The 18,194-nt window shown below is 36.8% G+C and overlaps 1 protein-coding gene across 1 annotated transcript in view; it reads left to right on the forward strand.

Moving 5' to 3' along the window:
- Positions 1-18,194, forward strand: part of Utp20 (UTP20 small subunit processome component) — a 95,971-nt gene that overhangs the window by 72,571 nt on the left and 5,206 nt on the right. The window contains exons 44-57 of the mRNA XM_076855007.2: positions 3,402-3,500; positions 4,555-4,722; positions 6,660-6,826; positions 7,481-7,622; positions 9,563-9,679; positions 10,939-11,109; positions 11,324-11,455; positions 11,815-11,925; positions 13,331-13,410; positions 13,837-13,906; positions 14,040-14,222; positions 14,920-15,051; positions 15,466-15,598; positions 17,536-17,723. Of these exons, the coding sequence (XP_076711122.2) occupies positions 3,402-3,500; positions 4,555-4,722; positions 6,660-6,826; positions 7,481-7,622; positions 9,563-9,679; positions 10,939-11,109; positions 11,324-11,455; positions 11,815-11,925; positions 13,331-13,410; positions 13,837-13,906; positions 14,040-14,222; positions 14,920-15,051; positions 15,466-15,598; positions 17,536-17,723 (1,893 nt within the window). The remainder of the gene's footprint in view (positions 1-3,401; positions 3,501-4,554; positions 4,723-6,659; positions 6,827-7,480; positions 7,623-9,562; positions 9,680-10,938; positions 11,110-11,323; positions 11,456-11,814; positions 11,926-13,330; positions 13,411-13,836; positions 13,907-14,039; positions 14,223-14,919; positions 15,052-15,465; positions 15,599-17,535; positions 17,724-18,194) is intronic.

Consider the following 18,194-nt stretch of genomic DNA (forward strand, 5'->3'; position numbering starts at 1 on the left):
GGTTGGATTTCAAATACTTGCATTTGACCACTCTTGCATCCTCCTGCCTTAGCCTCCTGAGTTGCTGGAATTCCAGTCAAGCACCACCACATTCAGCTATGTTTCAACTCTTAAGCAAATAAATATGTTCTTGTTCACTCTAAGACAGTATATTCAATATAAATTAATAATTTTATTAATATCCAGAGAATATGAAATTCAGTATCAAATAATTTGAGAGGAAAAAAGGTTATGCAACTTAGGCCTAAAAAGATCTTTTTAAAAAGGAGATATAGGGGCTGGGGTTGTGGCTTAGTGGTAGAGTGCTCGCCTAGCACATGCGAAATTCTGGATTCGATCCTCAATACCACATAAAAATAAATAAATAAAATAAAGGTATTGTGTCCAACTACAACTAAAAAATAAATATTTAAAAAAAAAAAAAAAGCAGACATAGGCTGGTTACGATAGTACATACCTGTAATCCCAGCAATTTGGGAGGCTGAGGCAAGAGGATGGAAAGTTTGACCCTCAGACCCTCAGCAACTTAGCAAGAGCCTGTCTCAGAATAAAAAATTAGGACTGGGGACATAGCTCAGTGGTATAATGCCCCTGGGTTCAATCTCCAGCACAGGAAAAAAAAAAAGTTAAATCATGAAAGTTATAAAAACAGTAAGAGCACCGGGCTGAATATAAAACACCAGGTTGTTGGAGATGCAGAAATTAGGACCCTACACCCAACCTGTGAAACCACATTTTACTAAGATCCCCTGTGTGATTTAAAGTTTGGAAAACACTACAGTTTGTTCAAGTACCCAGTTAACACTCCTGGAAGTTAGCTTTACATGGTATGTTCTAATTTATTTATGGGCAAGGTCAACCTGTTTCGTAGGTTATAACACTAAAATGGCTGTGTTCATTTCAATCACATTTGTATGACATTTTCGTGGTTGCTCTAGGGTATTATATATATATTTCACTTTTAACAGTGTCCTGAGAATCAGTGTTTTACTACTTCAGGTGGAATGTAAAATAAGTCCAAAATATAAGTCCTTTTGCCCTCCCTTTTTTGTATTACAGTTATTTATATCTGTGTATTAAAAACTTATTCAAGTGATGTTATAACTTTTGCTTTAAATTGTCAAACATACATTAAAGATGAGAGGGAAAAGTAGTCTGTTATACTACCTATTTACTTTTTCACTTACTCTTCTGAATTTCCAAATTTCTTTCTGATATCATTTCTCTTCGGTCTAAGGAGCTTTCTTTAGCATCTTTTAAGACAGACCTGGTGGTAGTAGGTCCTCTGGTAGCAAGTTGTTTTGTTTTGTTTTTTTAATTTTTTATTCATGAATATCTTTGTTCCATCTTTATTCCTGAAGGATATTACTGCTGGATATATAATTCTGCGTTGATAGTGCTTTATGATGCTTTGAAACTATTGATCATTTCCTTCTGACTTTTCTAATGAGTTGTCCAATTTGTTTTTTCCCTCTATATAATACATTTTTTTCTGTCTACATTCATAAATACTTTTTTTTTTTTTAATAGTGCTGGGGAATGAACCCAGAATCCTGCACAAATACCCCACTCTTCTGTTTTAAGACTTTTTGTTTGCTTGCTTTTTGGTTTGTTTTGGAGATCACTGTGTTTGGGGTAAATTGAGCTGCTTGTCCAAATTTGAGTTTTTAGCCAATATTTCTTCAGATACTTTTTTTGCAGTTTACCCTTTCTTCTCCCTTGGGACTCCAATGAAATGAAAGTCAGACTTTTTGTTTCTCTCTCAGGAGTCCCTGAGCATCTGTTTATTTTTCCTCCAGTTGTCTTCCTTTCTATTACTTAGATTAGATAATTTACATTAGTTTGTTTTCAGGTTCCCCTCCCAGAGTTGCCAATCTCCTGCAAATCCTAATTATAAGTCACTATCACTACTTCGACAGTGTTGCTTGGGCCTGGGGTGCCAGAAATGGGAAAAAATTAAGACAAGAAAAATAAAATGAGAGATTTTCGTACCCTTTCTTTCCCTGATGAGTTCTCTCTCCTATTCATACCAGAATAGAAAGCTTTCCCAGCATTCCCTCAGGCTGCATCCTGGCGCCCACTTCTGTGTCAGCTGAAAAATGCTAGCAAACTGAACATTTTGTGGCATTTCGGTTCTCATGTTCTCCCCTGAGAGTTGCTCCTTGGGTCCTGTCCAGACTTTATAGCTACATCCAATACAGAGAGACTAGTTGTGCTTTTCTCCATCTTACCTGAACCAGAGCCCCTTTTAGTGTTCATCTTTATTCTGTTCTTTTAACCAGCATTTACTTCATGGCACTATAGGTGAGATGCTGTCACGGGTGCTGACATATGACAGTACATTTCTGTCCTTGAGAATTCATTCACACATTCCTTAAACCAAAGGTATTTCCATGAGTAACCTTTTTTCTTTGTTTCGCTATTCTCCAAGTCTATCTTATTTGTTAAAAGAATTAAAATAGGGTAGACAAAAATAATTTTGGTGTTTTAGTATTAATCATGTAGACACAACCAAAATTGTATTCTTCAGGTGTCCTTCATCCTTCCACCCTTACCCCGAAAAGGGATTTTTAAGAATTATATAAAGCTCATAGCAAACATGTAAATATGTAAAAAGTATTTTTAAAGGTCGCAAGTAAGATACAAAAGAAACTATGCCTTTAAGATCTAATTTTTATATTGACAACTAAGTGTGTTTCCTTGTCCTGAGATTGTAATCTGATGTTTGCTTTGGTGGGTAGACAGTCCTGGAAGCAGCATTAAAAATGCAAAAAACTTGAAAGTCAGTATACTGCAGTGATATAGACCTGGGACTATGGTACCAGGCCCTCTGGTTTTGAATCCTAACTCCACCTTTTACCTGTGCAGCCTTGGACAAGTTGTTTGCCCTCTCTGTGTCTCAGCTTCCTCATCTTATAAATGCTGATAATTTAGTACCTACACCATAGATAGAATGCACGAAGCTTAAATGATTTAAATATTTATACATGTGAGATATTAATACAGTTCCAGTATTAATACAGTGTAAGTTCCTAGTAAACGTTTGCTTGATTACTATTGTGGGCAAAAACTTAAAAACCTGTTTCCGTCCTTATGTACCAGTTTTGATTGCATTCAGCATTAACAAGCTCCTTAATTCACAGTTTGGCTTTTAAAGTTAAAGGCTTTGGGGCCTTTATAAATCACTGACCTGCTTTAGTCACAGTTATAGATCCTAAGCATTGGTAATGTGTTTCTAAACATCCTTCATACAGTGCTCACTTTTTTAATGGTGGCATTTGTCAGAGCTCCCAGCAATAACATAAACTCTGAGTGCTCTCTTTGCAGTACTTCTTAGATCTTAATGTTTTTTAACATGGGGTTTGTACCCACTCCTGTTCTCACTGTGCATCTCCTTTTAGGTCCACGTGCTCACCTTCACTGTTTACATGTTGCTGCAAGGCCTTAGCAACAAGCTGCAAGTTGGGGATTTGGACTCTTGTTTAGATATCATGATTGAGGTAAGATTCACAGAAGGGAATTCCAGTTTTATTTATTTATTTTTTTAAAGCAAAGGGCATAAAATGAATTCACAAAATAATAATATCCATACAAATGCAAATAGAGGAGTGAGGGTATCTCTGTGGTAGAGTGGGTGTTTAGGAAGTGCAAAGCCCCTGGGTTCCATCAGGAAGGAAGTGATGGAAGGAGGATCTTTTAGATTTTTAAATTAGCAGAAGTTTGAGAAGTGAGGACTCAAGTGAGATGGGCATTCTGTCATTGCCAGTGGGTCATGTATTGGTGCGGTGTCTCTGGAAAGGAAAGTTAACATTGTGTATTAACAGCTTTTAAAATGAACAAAAATTTTCAATTCCAAGAATCCATTTTGAAGGAATAATCAGAGATATAGTCTGGAGTAGAATTTCATTTTATAATGAAAAATTAACAATGATTTCAACTTTAAAAATTGGATAATGTGTGTGCATGTACAACTATGTAATAACAAATCTCATTATGATGTATAATTATAATATGCCAATGAAAAATATTGGATAATATTTTATCCAATAAATAAAAGAATTGGATAATTGGTAATTTGGGAGGTAGATTTGGGAACAGAAAAATAATTTGCCACACAACCTTTTGATCATTTATTTTTTAAAATATGGGCACTAATTTTGACTCTTAATTTAAGTATTTACATTAAGTTCTATAATTAAGTTGCAAATAGAATTTCTTAAAGGGAAAATAAACTCTCTGGCAATATCATAAAAGAAGTATCTGTTCTGTATATGTTTTTGTCTGTGAAACACTTTTCTTTTGTTTTCCAATAATATTAAACTAAAAGTATTTCTGCATGTTTTATTTTTATTTATTTTTATTTAATTTTTATTTATTTATTTTTATTGCCGGTCCCTAAACTGCATTGAAAACAAGTACAATCTAATAGAAACTCCTGCCATCTCATTTCATTCCCTTCCCATTTGCTTTCCTTTGACTTGGTTATACCTGTGCTTTTGTCAAAGACTGCTTGTATTGGCTACATAATCACCTTTTGTCCTTTTGCTTTCAAAGATGTTTAACCATGAATTGTTTGGTTCCGTTGCTGAAGAGAAGGAAGTAAAGCAGATCCTCTCCAAAGTCATGGAGGCACGAAGAAGCAAGAGTTATGATTCTTATGAAATCCTGGGCAAGTTTGTAGGAAAAGATCAGGTCACAAAACTTATCCTTCCATTGAAAGAGGTAAGGACTGAGATGCAGTTCAGGTGGTCCCAAAATTATGAGTTCCTGAAAGGAACCTATAGGGCAAAAACAACTACTTGAGCACCCAGGATTTCCTTTAGTGCTAAGGGCATGAATACCCTCTAGTCACTAGGTGGCAGCCTTGAGTTGGGTGCTCTGGACTCCATTCAGTCCCTGATGTAATCCATGAGATGCAGAAGGAAAGGCAACAAGAATTGGAGTGCAAGTGAATTTTATAGCTGGGTCAGGGCAGCAGCTAAAAACATAGCCTTTAGAATCAAACTGTATCCCCAGACTGCCAAGAGGAAGGTAACTGGAATTTATTGAACATAAATCGCATTCTAAGTACTGTTACATTTTCTCTTCTTATCTTCACAATCATCCAATGAGATCAATGTTATTTCCATTTACAGATAGGAAAATTCAGGCTCAGAAGAGCAAAAAGGAACACAGTTAAGGAGAAAAATCAGAATGTTGTTTCAGATCTTTATGATCCAAAGCTCACATTCTTTCCATTTTTTTTCATTTTTTCCCCTAAGAGTAGGGACTATAGTTAACCTACCTTTCTGTTGTTTCTCTGTGCCTGTTACAGGGATGAACATACAATAACATTATCAATTCATTTTATTGCAGTTTTATGTACTAAAAATTGTTGAGAGCCACAATTTAGTCAAAATGGCGCCTGGCATTTTTGCCAGAGGGAATGGTTGAAAGGTGACCCTGCTCCGGGATTAGGGTGGATCCTGCTAGGAATAGGGCGGCTCCAGGATAAGGGAGGATCCTGCTGGGGTTAGGGCGGATCCTGCTGCCTTGGGTTTGCGCAGGGGTTCCGGAAGAATTGGCGCACGCGGAGCCTGGTGGAGTGAGTGTGTTCCGGGGAAGTGTGTGTAGAGTGCAGTTGAGGGTTCGGGAGTAAAGAGTTGCTGTTTCAACCTACAAGGCTTTTTAGCGGCTCGGTTATGGCAAAAAATAGAGAAAAGAATCACTAACTAGTGACATGAATTACTCTTAATCCAAATGCTTTGGTGCTAGAAGAATTTCATAATTGTTCCTAGAATGCACATAGTATTATCTGAGCCTAATAAGAATGTTGATGTTTGAAAGAAGGAACAAGGCTTGTCGTTGGAGCAAATGCCCATTTATTGAGGAACGGCTCTGCACATTTATAGAGCCAACCATGACAGCTGGCATGGGTGCTCTTTGATTGGAGGATAAGGATCAGGTGAGCCAGCAGGGCTAGTCTGATTGGTGGGTAGGATCATGTGAGCCAGCAGGGCTTACCATTGGACAGCTCTTCTTGGGGGATGGGGAAGTTAGTCTTTGGAGACTCCCAACAATGTTTACTGAGGATTAAAGAGAGTCATCCGCAAGAAGTCTTGTCCTATCAAGTACTGACTAAGTATTTTACTGTGGTTGATGATCCTGAGTTTACATTAAATTCCTCTGATTTGACCCACTAATTAATTTCAAACCCTGAGGTTTGGTCATTGTAGTTCAGTCACATGGTTGCTTAGAATAGGGACTATACATTTTATTATGGTGCAGGGTGCCTGTGTGTAAATTACCCCTTTTGTTACATAAGATTAACATTGTTGGAAGTCTCATCATTTATCCAGCAGTATGTCCTGCTACCTCACCAACAGGGAAGGAGGGAGCAGGAAAGGAATGGAAGGATTCTGAGGCATCCAAACTGCTCATGGTGGTTATCTCTTGGGTTTGAGTTTATAAGTGACTTACTGTGTGTGTGTGTGTGTGTGTGTGTGTGTGTGTGTGTGAGAGAGAGAGAGAGAGAGAGAGAGAGAGATATTACTGTTTGAAATTTTAGAATAGATTTTTTAATTAGAAAAAAAACACATTAGAAAGCAAATTTTAAAAAAATTATAGTGAATCTAATTGTGTTTGTGTTATTTCTACCTAACATTTATGTTTGCCTTTAGGTCTTACAAAATACCACAAGTTTAAAACTGGCCCGAAAAGTTCATGAAACCTTACGTCGAATCATAGCAGGATTAATTGTAAATCAGGAAATGACGGCAGAATCCATTCTATTGCTCAGTTATGGTTTGGTCAGTGAAAACCTACCCCTATTAACAGAGAAAGACAAGTAAGTTTGGATTTGCTCTAAAGAAAGATAAAAATTATATTATGTGAAACACAAGTACTACTTTGGTCCTTCAAAATGCTACTTTTCAACATAAGATTTTCTTTGAGGTATCTGTGACAGAAATGTTATTCTATGATGTCATTTTTATTTTAAATATTTATTGAATGAAAGGATAGATTTTAAATATAACAACTTATTGCAGATTTAAAGCTATTGTGAGCAGGAAAACTAACATGCACATGTTTATTGAGTCTGCGCTTTAGGTAAGAATTCCTCTTAAAATGAAACTCACTGACTTCACAGAGTCTGTACTTAAAACATGTATCATGCCTTATACATGAGTACACTTCCTTTGGATTTTGCTTTTGTGTTGTGGGAAAGGCTCCTTGCCATTTATTTTCAGGGATCAAAGGGAATGTCCTCTTGTGTTCATCTTCATTTATTGTTCATCTTCCTTAGAAACCTCTGTTTCTAAGGATCGTCCTAGTAACTTGATCAACAGGATTGCATCTCTTGTGTGTTTGTGGTTAGGGGAAGGGAGGAAACCAGAGCATATTTGTTCAGTGCTAGGCTCTCGTCTTCATGGAGGGCCACACTAACTTCTTGGAATGCAGCTAACAGTGTTTTCCATTTTTATTCCATTGGGACTGATAGGAGTCCCGCAGTCCCTGCACCCGATCCACGTCTGCCACCCCAGAGCTGCCTGCTGCTCCCCCCAGCTCCAGTTCGAGGTGGACCCAAAGCTATTGTGAGCAGGAAAACCAACATGCACATATTTATTGAGTCTGGGCTTCGGGTAAGAATTTCTCTTAAAATGAAACTCACTGACTTCACAGAGTCTGTACTATTTCATCTTTTGCTGAATTTCTAGTGTTTACTAGGATTTCACTGTTGACTTGCCCATGAGCAGCTCTAAACCACTTTGACTTTGCCTTTTTTTTTTTTTTTTAATTAATTCCAACTTAAGAAAAATTTCTCTTTCATGAATTTGCCTTTAGTGTTTGTATCTACATCATCATCAAACCTAAGGGGATTTAGATTTTATCCCATTTTATCTAGAAAATTTTATCCTTTGGGGTTTATATTTATGCATGTGTTGTCTTTTTAATTTTTGTGAGATGTGTCTAGAATATTTATTTTAATTTACATGTTGATATTCAGTTTTTCCAGTACCATTTGTTAAATAGACCATCCTTTATATATTGAAAATTCTCTCCCCTTTGTTAAGAATAGCTGTGTCACTGTGAATTTACTTCTGAGTCATCCTTTGGCCACATTGTCTTTTCTTCAGAAAATGTCCTACTATATTGATACCTGTATCTTTATAAATCTTAAAGTTTGATGGTGCTCATTTCCTGTCTCTTTTCTTCTTTTTCAATATTATGTGGGAAATTTAGTGTCTTTGCTTTTCTGTGTAAATTTTAGAACCAGTTTGTCAATACACAGTTCAATTTAATTAATAATATTAATTAAAACTTAGTTGACAAATAATAACTGTTCATATATAAAACTTTTTGAAATCTTGTTTGGGATTGCATTGAATCTGTAGATCAAATTAGGAAAAACTGACATCCTAATAATTCTATATTCTCTTTATAAACATGAATATCTTTTTTTGTTTTTAAAAAATTTAACAATGTTATATTGCTTTTTTCACATTGACCATATTTCATTCAAAACAAAAGTATTTCAGGTCTGGGGATGCTTGTGTAAATGCTATTGCCTTTGGGTGGGATGGGAGCAATTGACACATTTCGACACATCCTGAGCCCTTTTATGTTTTATTTTGAGACAGGGTCTCAATAAATTGCTGAGGCTGGCTTTGAACTTGAGAGTCCCCTGCCTCAGTCTCCTGAGCTGCTGTGAATACAGTTGTGTGTCACCACATCTGGCATGCTATTGTGTTTTAAATTTCAAATTCTCCTTGTTCATTGAGGGTATATAGGGTGTGTGATTGACTTGTGTTCCTTCTGTAACCTATATCCTGCAACTTAGCTATGATAGTTTTTCAGTTCCAGGAGTTTTTGGTTAATTTCTGGGGACTTTCTCCAAGGACATCCTATAATCTCTGAACAAAGACAAGTTTTCAAGTTTTATTTTTATTTTTTATTGTATTTTATATTTTTTTAAGATGATGAGCTTTTAAAAATACAAATCTGGTTATTTTATTTCCTTTGGCTTCCATTTTTCCTAGGAGAGAGCACAGTCCTTCATTTGGGTTGCAGGGTTCTAGCCTCATCCTATACCATTCCAACATATGCTCCAGCCATTCTGACTTCCCTTTCATTCCATAAAGTCCCCATACTCTATTGCTGCCCCCAAGACTTCACTGCTTACTCTTCCCTGTACCCATGCCCCAACAAGCCTCAGAGCACCTAGCAGTCACACTTTGAGTCTGTCTTTCTGGCTGAAGACAGGAAGGGAACCATGTTCATCAGGACAGGAACCATGTTCATCTTAGTCATTGCTTTGCCCAGCATACTGAGCCAGTGCTTGGAATCACAGCAGATGCTGAGTGACCATTTTCTAAATGGACTTAGTATTTCAACTGCACAGTGAGCTTCTACCTTCTTGACTGATTAAGACTCTCCAAGGCCATTTCTCACTTCTTAAAAATATTCATCATTTCAAACAGAAGCAGCTTAACATTTCATGTGTATCTCTTATTTTACATTTGACCTCATACATCCAATCTTCAAAACAACTAATGTGCAATATCTTTTTTACACTTTTTAGCTGCTTCATCTGAGTCTGAAGACTTCCAAGATCAAGTCTTCAAGTGATCATGTCCTGGAAATGTTGGATCCTTTTGTGTCTCTCCTCATAGATTGCCTGGGTTCCATGGATGTGAAGGTGAGCATCCATTCCCTCACAGGAGCCATGTCATGCAGAATTCTTGGATGGAACTTATTTCAGGGCTCTTGCTTTGTGGAGTTTTTAAGTGAAATGGTGATACTACGAACTGCCACTGTTTCCTGAATTAATAAGTCCCATTTGTTTGGATATCTTAATATCATTTAGAATGCTTCTAGGTACATTAATCATCTTACCTGATCCTCACAATTTCATAGGGGTGATTAGTATTGTTCCAAGACCAGTGATCATCTTTACCACCATCACTCTCATAAAGTAATCCTTCTGAACCTTACCACCTCTTAGACAAATATTCTTGACATTTCTGGGATTTGTTTGTTTGTTTTGCGGTATTGGGGATTAAACACAGGGCCTCATGCATGCCAGAGAAGTGCTCTACCACTGAGCCACATCCCTCTTCCCAACATTTCTGTTTTATAGATAAGAAAACTAGGGCTAGGGTCTAGTTACAGTTTTAGATGTGAATCTAGGTCTGTTGGACTCTAAATCCCACTTATGTACAGCACCTTCAGAAGTGAAGATGCTTAGAGGGTAATAACATCTCTGGAGTCACACAGTAGTCAAATGTAAAACTGGGATTTAACATCTAGGTCTTTAAAACTCCCATCTCTCTTCTGTGTTTTCATCAAATCCATTGCAGTGTAGTAGTCAGAGCAGCAGGATTATATTAGGTAGAGCTGAACTAGCTGATCCTGGGGATTGCAAGGTTTGACCTTCAAAGTTCATGTATAAGCACATGGTCTTAGCACACTTTTTCTATATCCTTGTGCATAGCACTAAACTATATTAAATGACTTAATTTTTCCTCTGCTTAATTTCTGCCCCACCTATCTTTTCCTTACACACAGAGATAGTTTCCTTCTTTATCTTTCTATTTATATAACTAATAGAGTGCTGGAGATGTAGCTCAGTGATAGAGCACTTACCTAGGGTGGGCAGAGCCCTGGGTTTGATTCCCAGTACCACCAATAATGATGATGATGATGCCCAGTACAGTGCCTTTTATACATGTTTGAATACACTACATTAACATTCCCAGGGTTAGAAAAGATGGATTACATTGAAGTACCATTCTGGAAAATGGAAGAGTCATTTAAAATGTATTTTTCCAAAAAACAAACAAAAATCCTAAATTAATTTATTCAACTCAGCCACTTGTATAATCTGCACAGCCTCTGGTGCCTTGTTGATGGATTTGGTCACTTCAAAGTTGACTGTTTATTATTTTGTTTTCTCAGGTGATCACAGGTGCTTTACAATGTCTGATCTGGGTCTTAAGGTTTCCTCTGCCTTCCATAGAAAGAAAAGCAGGACAGCTGACGAAACACCTTTTTCTTTTGCTGAAGAACTATGCAAAACTTGGGGCTGCCAGGGGCCAGAACTTCCACTTGGTGGTAAATTGTTTCAAGGTGAGGTGAATCAGTTGCACCTAGAAAAAGCCAAGACCTAGAGTAATACCAGAGTTCAGTTTTCCCCATTGCTCTTTGGTCAGAATTATTTCCATAATAATTTGCTAGTGTTTGAGGGTTAGTATCCTGTGTGAAAAAGTCAACTCATTATCATTTCACTGGATCCTGACATGTGGAGTATGCTGTCTGTTAACTTCATTGTTATTATTTGCAGTGTGTGACCATACTTGTAAAGAAAGTCAAATCTTACCAGATAACTGAAAAACAGCTTCAAGTTCTACTGGCCTATGCTGAAGAGGACATTTACGATACTTCAAGACAAGCCACTGCATTTGGTCTTCTGAAGGTATGGTGTCACTGTAACCTTGTCTTTCACAGTTTGTGAGTCTCAGGTCTAGTATTTAGAATAATGTGGAATATATTATTTTGACTAGTTGTGGACCACTGAATTTAAGTAATTTATAAAGATTATGATGATTTTAATGTGTCAGTCATAAGCTAACGTTCTACTTATGAAAATGTTTGAATACACTACATTAACATTCCCAGGGAATACTGTACAAATACGGGTACTCTACCAAGCACGTCTGCTTTTTCATTTGAAGTTACTTTCATTGCTTGAAAAGTGTCTACAGCTATTTTAACATCTGAAAGTACCTACATATACAGTAAAACACATGAAATGAATCTTTTTATATTTTTTAGGCCATTTTATCAAGAAGATTATTGGTCCCAGAAATTGATGACGTCATGCGGAAAGTGTCCAAGTTGGCAATTTCTGCACAAAGTGAACCTGCCAGAGTCCAGTGCAGACAGGTGTGTAGAGGGAGCTTATTTCCATAGTGAGGGTTGGGTGGGCTCCACCTTAGCAGTTCATCTTTTAGTTAGCTCTTGGTATTAACTGAATTCTGAAGACTACTTTTTGTCATATTCTTGCTATGCTCTGAGACTCAAACACCTAATGAGGTAGGTCAGAGAAAGCTTTCCTGAGGATTGACAGGTAAGCCAAAACTTGCAGGAAAAGGGGAAATAAATACCTGAGGAAGGTAACCCTTAGGTGAATAAGGCTCACCTTGTTTGAGGAACTAAATGAAGGTTGGGTGGAGGGAGCAGGGAAAGCCAGGTGGGGCAGGATCTTGTGGTCTTGTTAAAGATTTAGGGCTTTGTTCTAAGAAGAGTAAGACCCTATTGAGATCTTTAGGCAGAGGAGTAACACACTCAGATTTGTTCATACATTTGTTTAACTTTGAATATATATCATACCCAAGAAGTGGGAGATCTGAATTAGAAATACACACTCAGGTTGAAGGAGGGTTTAGACCACTGAGAAGGCCAGGATGGAAGAGAAGAAACATGTCTTTGGGGGGGAAAAAAAAAAGTTGCTTGATTACTTAGGAAGGATGGCTAGCTTTTATTAAAACACTAGCTGTGTGCCCAGGAATTTACACACATGACCCCTATTTACAGCTACCCTTCAAAAGAATATTATCCACATTTTACAGCTAGGGAAAAAAGCAGACCTTGGAAAGTTAAATGATGTGCATTAGTTATCACAATTTATTAATAAAGGAGACTAAATACTAATGGTTTTTAAATGAAGTCTTTGACCATAGACTAGGCATGAAATTCTGGCACCATCACATGAGCAAGTTACTGAACCTCTCTGGGCCATCTTTATTATCTTCAGTTGTAAAATGTGATACCACCACCTACTTCCTAAGGGAGTGAGGAGAATTAACCAAGAAACAAATATTTAACATAGTGCTTAGCACATACATTATCAATATTAACTTATTACCATGTTGTTATTCTCATATCAAGGGGACATACAGGGTTGAACCATAGTCCTTACTCAGTCGACTGCCCCACCTGTCAGATCAGCTTCTAATATATATGTAAGTTGAGATTTGGGTCTTAAACCACCATAGCAGTGGGGGGTCAAGACTTGACTCAGCCAGGCACAGGAGTTAAGATCCAGCTGAGTTAAAAATAAAAAATAAAAATAAAAAAATCCAGCTGAGTGAAGCAGGAGATAGGAAGGGGCACAGTGGTTGACTTAGTAGACAGAATTAGCTGGAGTCAGTTGGAAAGCCTGGTTGATTACCCTTTTGCAAGATTTTTATAAAGTATGAGTGTATCTCAGAAAACAGCTTAGGAAACAGGAATCCTGGAGTGACAGCATCTAAATGATTAACTGTGTGATTTTTTTTTCCCCCCCTAGGTTTTTCTGAAATACATTCTTGACTATCCCCTTGGTGAGAAATTGAGACCCAACTTGGAATTCATGCTCGCTCAACTGAAGTAAGCTGAACCATTTCTTATGCAGAGGCAAAAAGCTAGTTTCTTTCTTTTAATATGGTGGCTGTCTTGAAAAGGACAAGCTTTTGTCCTTTTCAGTGGCACATTCTCTGAAGATGCTGGTGGGACTTGTTGGCTTGATTGTCAGACACTGTGTCTGGTTTCATATGTCAGTTCTTCAAGTTAATTTTCACTCAGTTTAATCTGACCATTGATTGTCAGTAAAGTCCACTGAGGACAGTGTTGAAAATCTAATAAAATTACATTTAAAAGAGCTCAATAGCTTGATGAATATAAACATTAAAATTGAGCAAATAGAGCACTTTGTGTTTCTAAGAAAAAAAAAATTGACACCTAACTGTAATATTTTAAATTTTTTAAAAATAAATTTAGAAGATACTAACAGTTCATCTGATGTTCTTGCCCTAGTTATGAACATGAGACTGGAAGAGAGTCCACCTTGGAAATGATCGCTTATCTCTTTGACACATTTCCTCAGGTACTATGAATCACAAAGAGAAACCCTTCAACTGTTTGCCCATGATCCCTGGAAGCCCTGGGCTTTCCCTTGTTGGACAGCAATTGTAGGAATTCCATGCCCATTAAGTTCATCAATGCCTCTTTTCCTATAGGGACTGCTCCATGAGAACTGTGGGATGTTCTTCATCCCTCTTTGTCTAATGATGGTGAATGATGACTCTGCTGTATGTAAAAAGATGGCATCCATGGCAATCAAATCCTTACTCAGTAAAATTAGCCTTGAGAAAAAAGACTGGTTATTTGATATGGTTATCTCCTGGTTTGGAGGAAAAAAGGTTAGTATTGTTTTTAATCATAGTTCAACAAGTCAAAACTTCAAATAAAAATTCATATTATATACCGTAGAACTGGCTTATATTAAAATAGCTTTATTTGTATCTGATTATGCAACTAATGTATTCTCAAAGTTTCAGAAAGTGTAAGAAATTATAGAAAGTTAACACTGAGTCATTTATATTCCTAATGCATTATTATTGCTAGCAAAGCACTCCACTTGAATATAATCATCATTTACTTAACCAGACCCAGTTAGTGAATATCTGCTTCCAGTTTTGCTTATTCGTTTTCTGAGTGTAATTTCTATTATTCTGTTCACTTATTCTGTGACTCTGCCACCATCATCACTAGCCCATCTTTAGAATATAAATATGTTTTTTATATTAATGAGTAATTCGTTGCATATCTGTATAATTGAGGTTGGGAATGAAACCTCTATTTCTTTTTTCTTTTTTTAATGGAAAAATGTGTATCAAAATACTCACTGGATAAGTGCTGTTTTTCTAATGTTATTCTTGAGTATAAAGATTGCTTCACTTCTGTTTGTTGACCATGACACTATATTTTATTGATTCTGGCATCGAAAGGTTTCTTATTGTCTGATTGTTAACATAATCCCTACCTTCGTTTTATAATTTTTATAAACAGCTTCCCAAGTTGTATTAACACTCACTTGTGGTGGTTTATTTTTGATAGAGCTTAAATAGACAACTTGCTGCCCTGGTCTGTGGCTTATTTGTGGAAAGTGAAGGGGTTAATTTTGAGAGAAGACTTGGAAATGTTCTTCCTGTGGTTGAAAAGGAAATTAATCCTGATAATTTTAAAGATGTAAGTAATTTGTTAAGGAATAAATTTTCTGATGATTTTTATAAGAAAGTTGTACTTGACAGAGTATAACTAGTAGATTAAGTAGTTTCTTTAAAAATGTTCTTTATTAATAAAAGCAAGAATTCAGTGCAGTTGGAACTTCTTTTTAAGATGGGGGTAAAAGGTTCTCAGCTCAGGCAATCTTGCCCCCCATAGGACATTTGGCAGTGTCTAGAAATATTTTTGGCTGTCACAGTTGGAGGGTGGGAGTTGCTACTGACATGTAGTGGATAAAGGCCAGAGATGCTGCTAAACATTCTAGTCAAGTGACAGCCCCATAGTGACTTGGTATAGATTTACATGCTGACACAAACATGTATCCCAGGTACTTCCAGGTTGTTGTCTTACATTTATTTGCAATCACCCCATGTTTAGATCATGGAAGAGACTGAAGAAAAAGCTGCAGATCGCCTGCTCTTCAGTTTTCTCACGCTAATAAGTAAACTCATCAAGGAATGTAATTTTATTCAGTTTACCAAGCCCTCTGAGACTTTGAGTAAAATCTGGAGTAAGTATTTCCTTTTTATTTAATTAAATCTAAAAACCCATTAGGCTGGGCATGGTGGTGTACACCTGTAATCCAGGCATCTTAGGAGGCTGAGGCAGAAGGATCACAAGTACAAAGCCAGCCTCAGCAACTAACAAGGTCCTAAGCAACTTAGCAAGACCCTGTCTCAAAATAAAAAGGGGCTGGGGATATGGCTCAGTGGTTAAGCACCCCTGAATTCAGTCCCTGGTATTAAAAAAACAAACAGTTGTGATACAATTATTGAAAATAGATTTGGAAAATAGATGGGAAGGGAAAAGCCCATGAGGAAAAAAAATGTGAAAGATCCTATCAGATTGATTACAGTCAAAATGTTCTTTCAAAAAAAAATGTGTATGTTTGTGTGTGTGTGTGTGTGTGTGTGTGTGTATTACTTCATGTAACACATTTCATCCATAAAAGAATATTGTCACAAAATCAAAGGAAAAATTCTCCCACATTCTATTTGATGATAATTTGGCATATAAATATATGCCAAATATATTTATATTTATATATCTTCTTTTTGCTGCCCCCCACAGCTTTATTAAGGTATAATTGATATGTAAGAATTATATATATTTGCTCTGTACAGAATGTTTTGAAATATGTATATATGTGTACATAATTTCTATCTAGTCTTTTTGCTAAATAGTTATGATTTTTTTCAGAGAGATTGCTTAGTTCCATATAAAACTTTTAGCTATTTGTACCTGAATAAGCTTATTACTATACCACAGTTCACTTCCTAGCTGTCCTTTTCAATAGCCATCGTGCAAATGTGCTGGAATTTACTGAACCATCTCACTAGGGTGGTGCATTTAAGTACTATATCACTCTCCAAATGAAAAATAAGACTCTATTAACACACTACACATTTCAATTAGTTCTTGGTTTAAGAGCCAGCAACTGTGATCCTGTGAGAAATAACACAGTTTAGTCAGGTATGGTGACACAGACCTTCAATCCCAGTGACTCAGGCTGAGGCAGAACCATTGCAAGTTCAAGGCCAGACTCAGCAAATTAGTAAGATCAAAATAGAAAGGACTGGGGATGTAGTTCAGTGGTAAAGTACCCTGGATTCAATCCCTACTACCAAAAAAAGAGAAATAACTGTTTATATGACCTGTTTGGGTCTGGCTCCACTGAGACATGGCCAGATTGTTACAAAGATTTAAACAGAATGTAAATAACATTCATGAAATATAGTAGTATAGGCTAAAACTGAAACATGGCATGATTAATCCATCCCATTCACAACACCTACATTATAAGACTTTACAAATGTACTTTCCAAGGCTGTATACTGTAATGCTGAAGAATTATGTGCTCTGGGGCCCAGGCCAGTCTCTACCCATTGCATGACATTTGGCCTCTCTGGAAATTCATTTCCTCATGTTAGATTGGAAATGACACTTCTATCGTCACAGAACTGTTGTGAGGCTCTAAAAAATAAGGTAATGTATATAACACACATGGCTCTGTGCCTGGCAAAAAGAAAACATTCATGAATGATAGCTTTCTAGGCAGCTACTTTGAACCACCAATTTCACTATTATATATATAAAATATATATATATCTTTACATTAGTCACTTCAGAAAATGTAATGTTAAAATGCCATCTTATTTCCCTGAATCTGAAACTAATCTGTGTGAAACAAGTCTGTGTGTAAGCTTAGGCATATCTTTTCAGTGCCATATACCACCCAGGGAGTTAGTTTCCTAGTTGTTTCAGTGTTTCTTCATCTCATTTCTCTCTATCTCCTAGTGGTCTTCCAGGAAACATGGACTATTTTGGCCATCTTTGGTTATTCTTCCCAAACATATAATATATGCCCAAATCAGTCATATTTACTATGAATCATAAAAGAATCATAAAAGCTGTGCAGCATTTGAGAATGCATTCTGGTTCCCCTAGGTCATGTGCACTCTCACCTGAGACACCCACACAATTGGGTGTGGCTCACAGCGGCCCAGATTTTTGGATTACTCTTTGCTTCTTGCCATCCAGAGGAGCTTATTCAAAAATGGAATGCCAAAAAGACTAAAAAGAAACTCGCAGACCCTGTAGCAGTCAGGTTTCTAACAGGTGATCTTGAACAGAAGGTAAGGTTTCTTTCTCTAAAACCTTTTCCTTGCCTTGTGACCTCTGAAATGTACTCTCTGGTTCTCATAACATCTTAGTGTTGTCCCTTGGGAAAAACTCCTCCAACTGACAACATGTTGCATATGTGAATCACTAAGTGTTAATAACTGGAGAGGGGTTATTACCCTCAAGGCCAGTTTTCCAAAGATAATTTTTAGATCATCAGTCTAATCAAACTTGTGATTATTTAGCTTATCCATCTTTCATTGTGTGTCTTTTATCAACATTAGAAAAAATAAGATTAACTAACTGTCCTGTGTTCTTCATAACCTTGTTCATGACTATATGAGATCATGTTCATAAAGATGTTAGGTAAGGACCATGTTATATCTGTTTCTTGATTCCTAAACCTAGCACAGTGTGGCTCATAGTGAGAATTCCATAAATACTGGATAAGCAGAAGATGGAAGGGGAAAGAGAAAAAAGAAAAA

This window comes from Callospermophilus lateralis, chromosome 4 (genome assembly GCF_048772815.1).
Source record: "Callospermophilus lateralis isolate mCalLat2 chromosome 4, mCalLat2.hap1, whole genome shotgun sequence".
Taxonomy (NCBI): Eukaryota; Metazoa; Chordata; class Mammalia; order Rodentia; family Sciuridae; genus Callospermophilus; species Callospermophilus lateralis.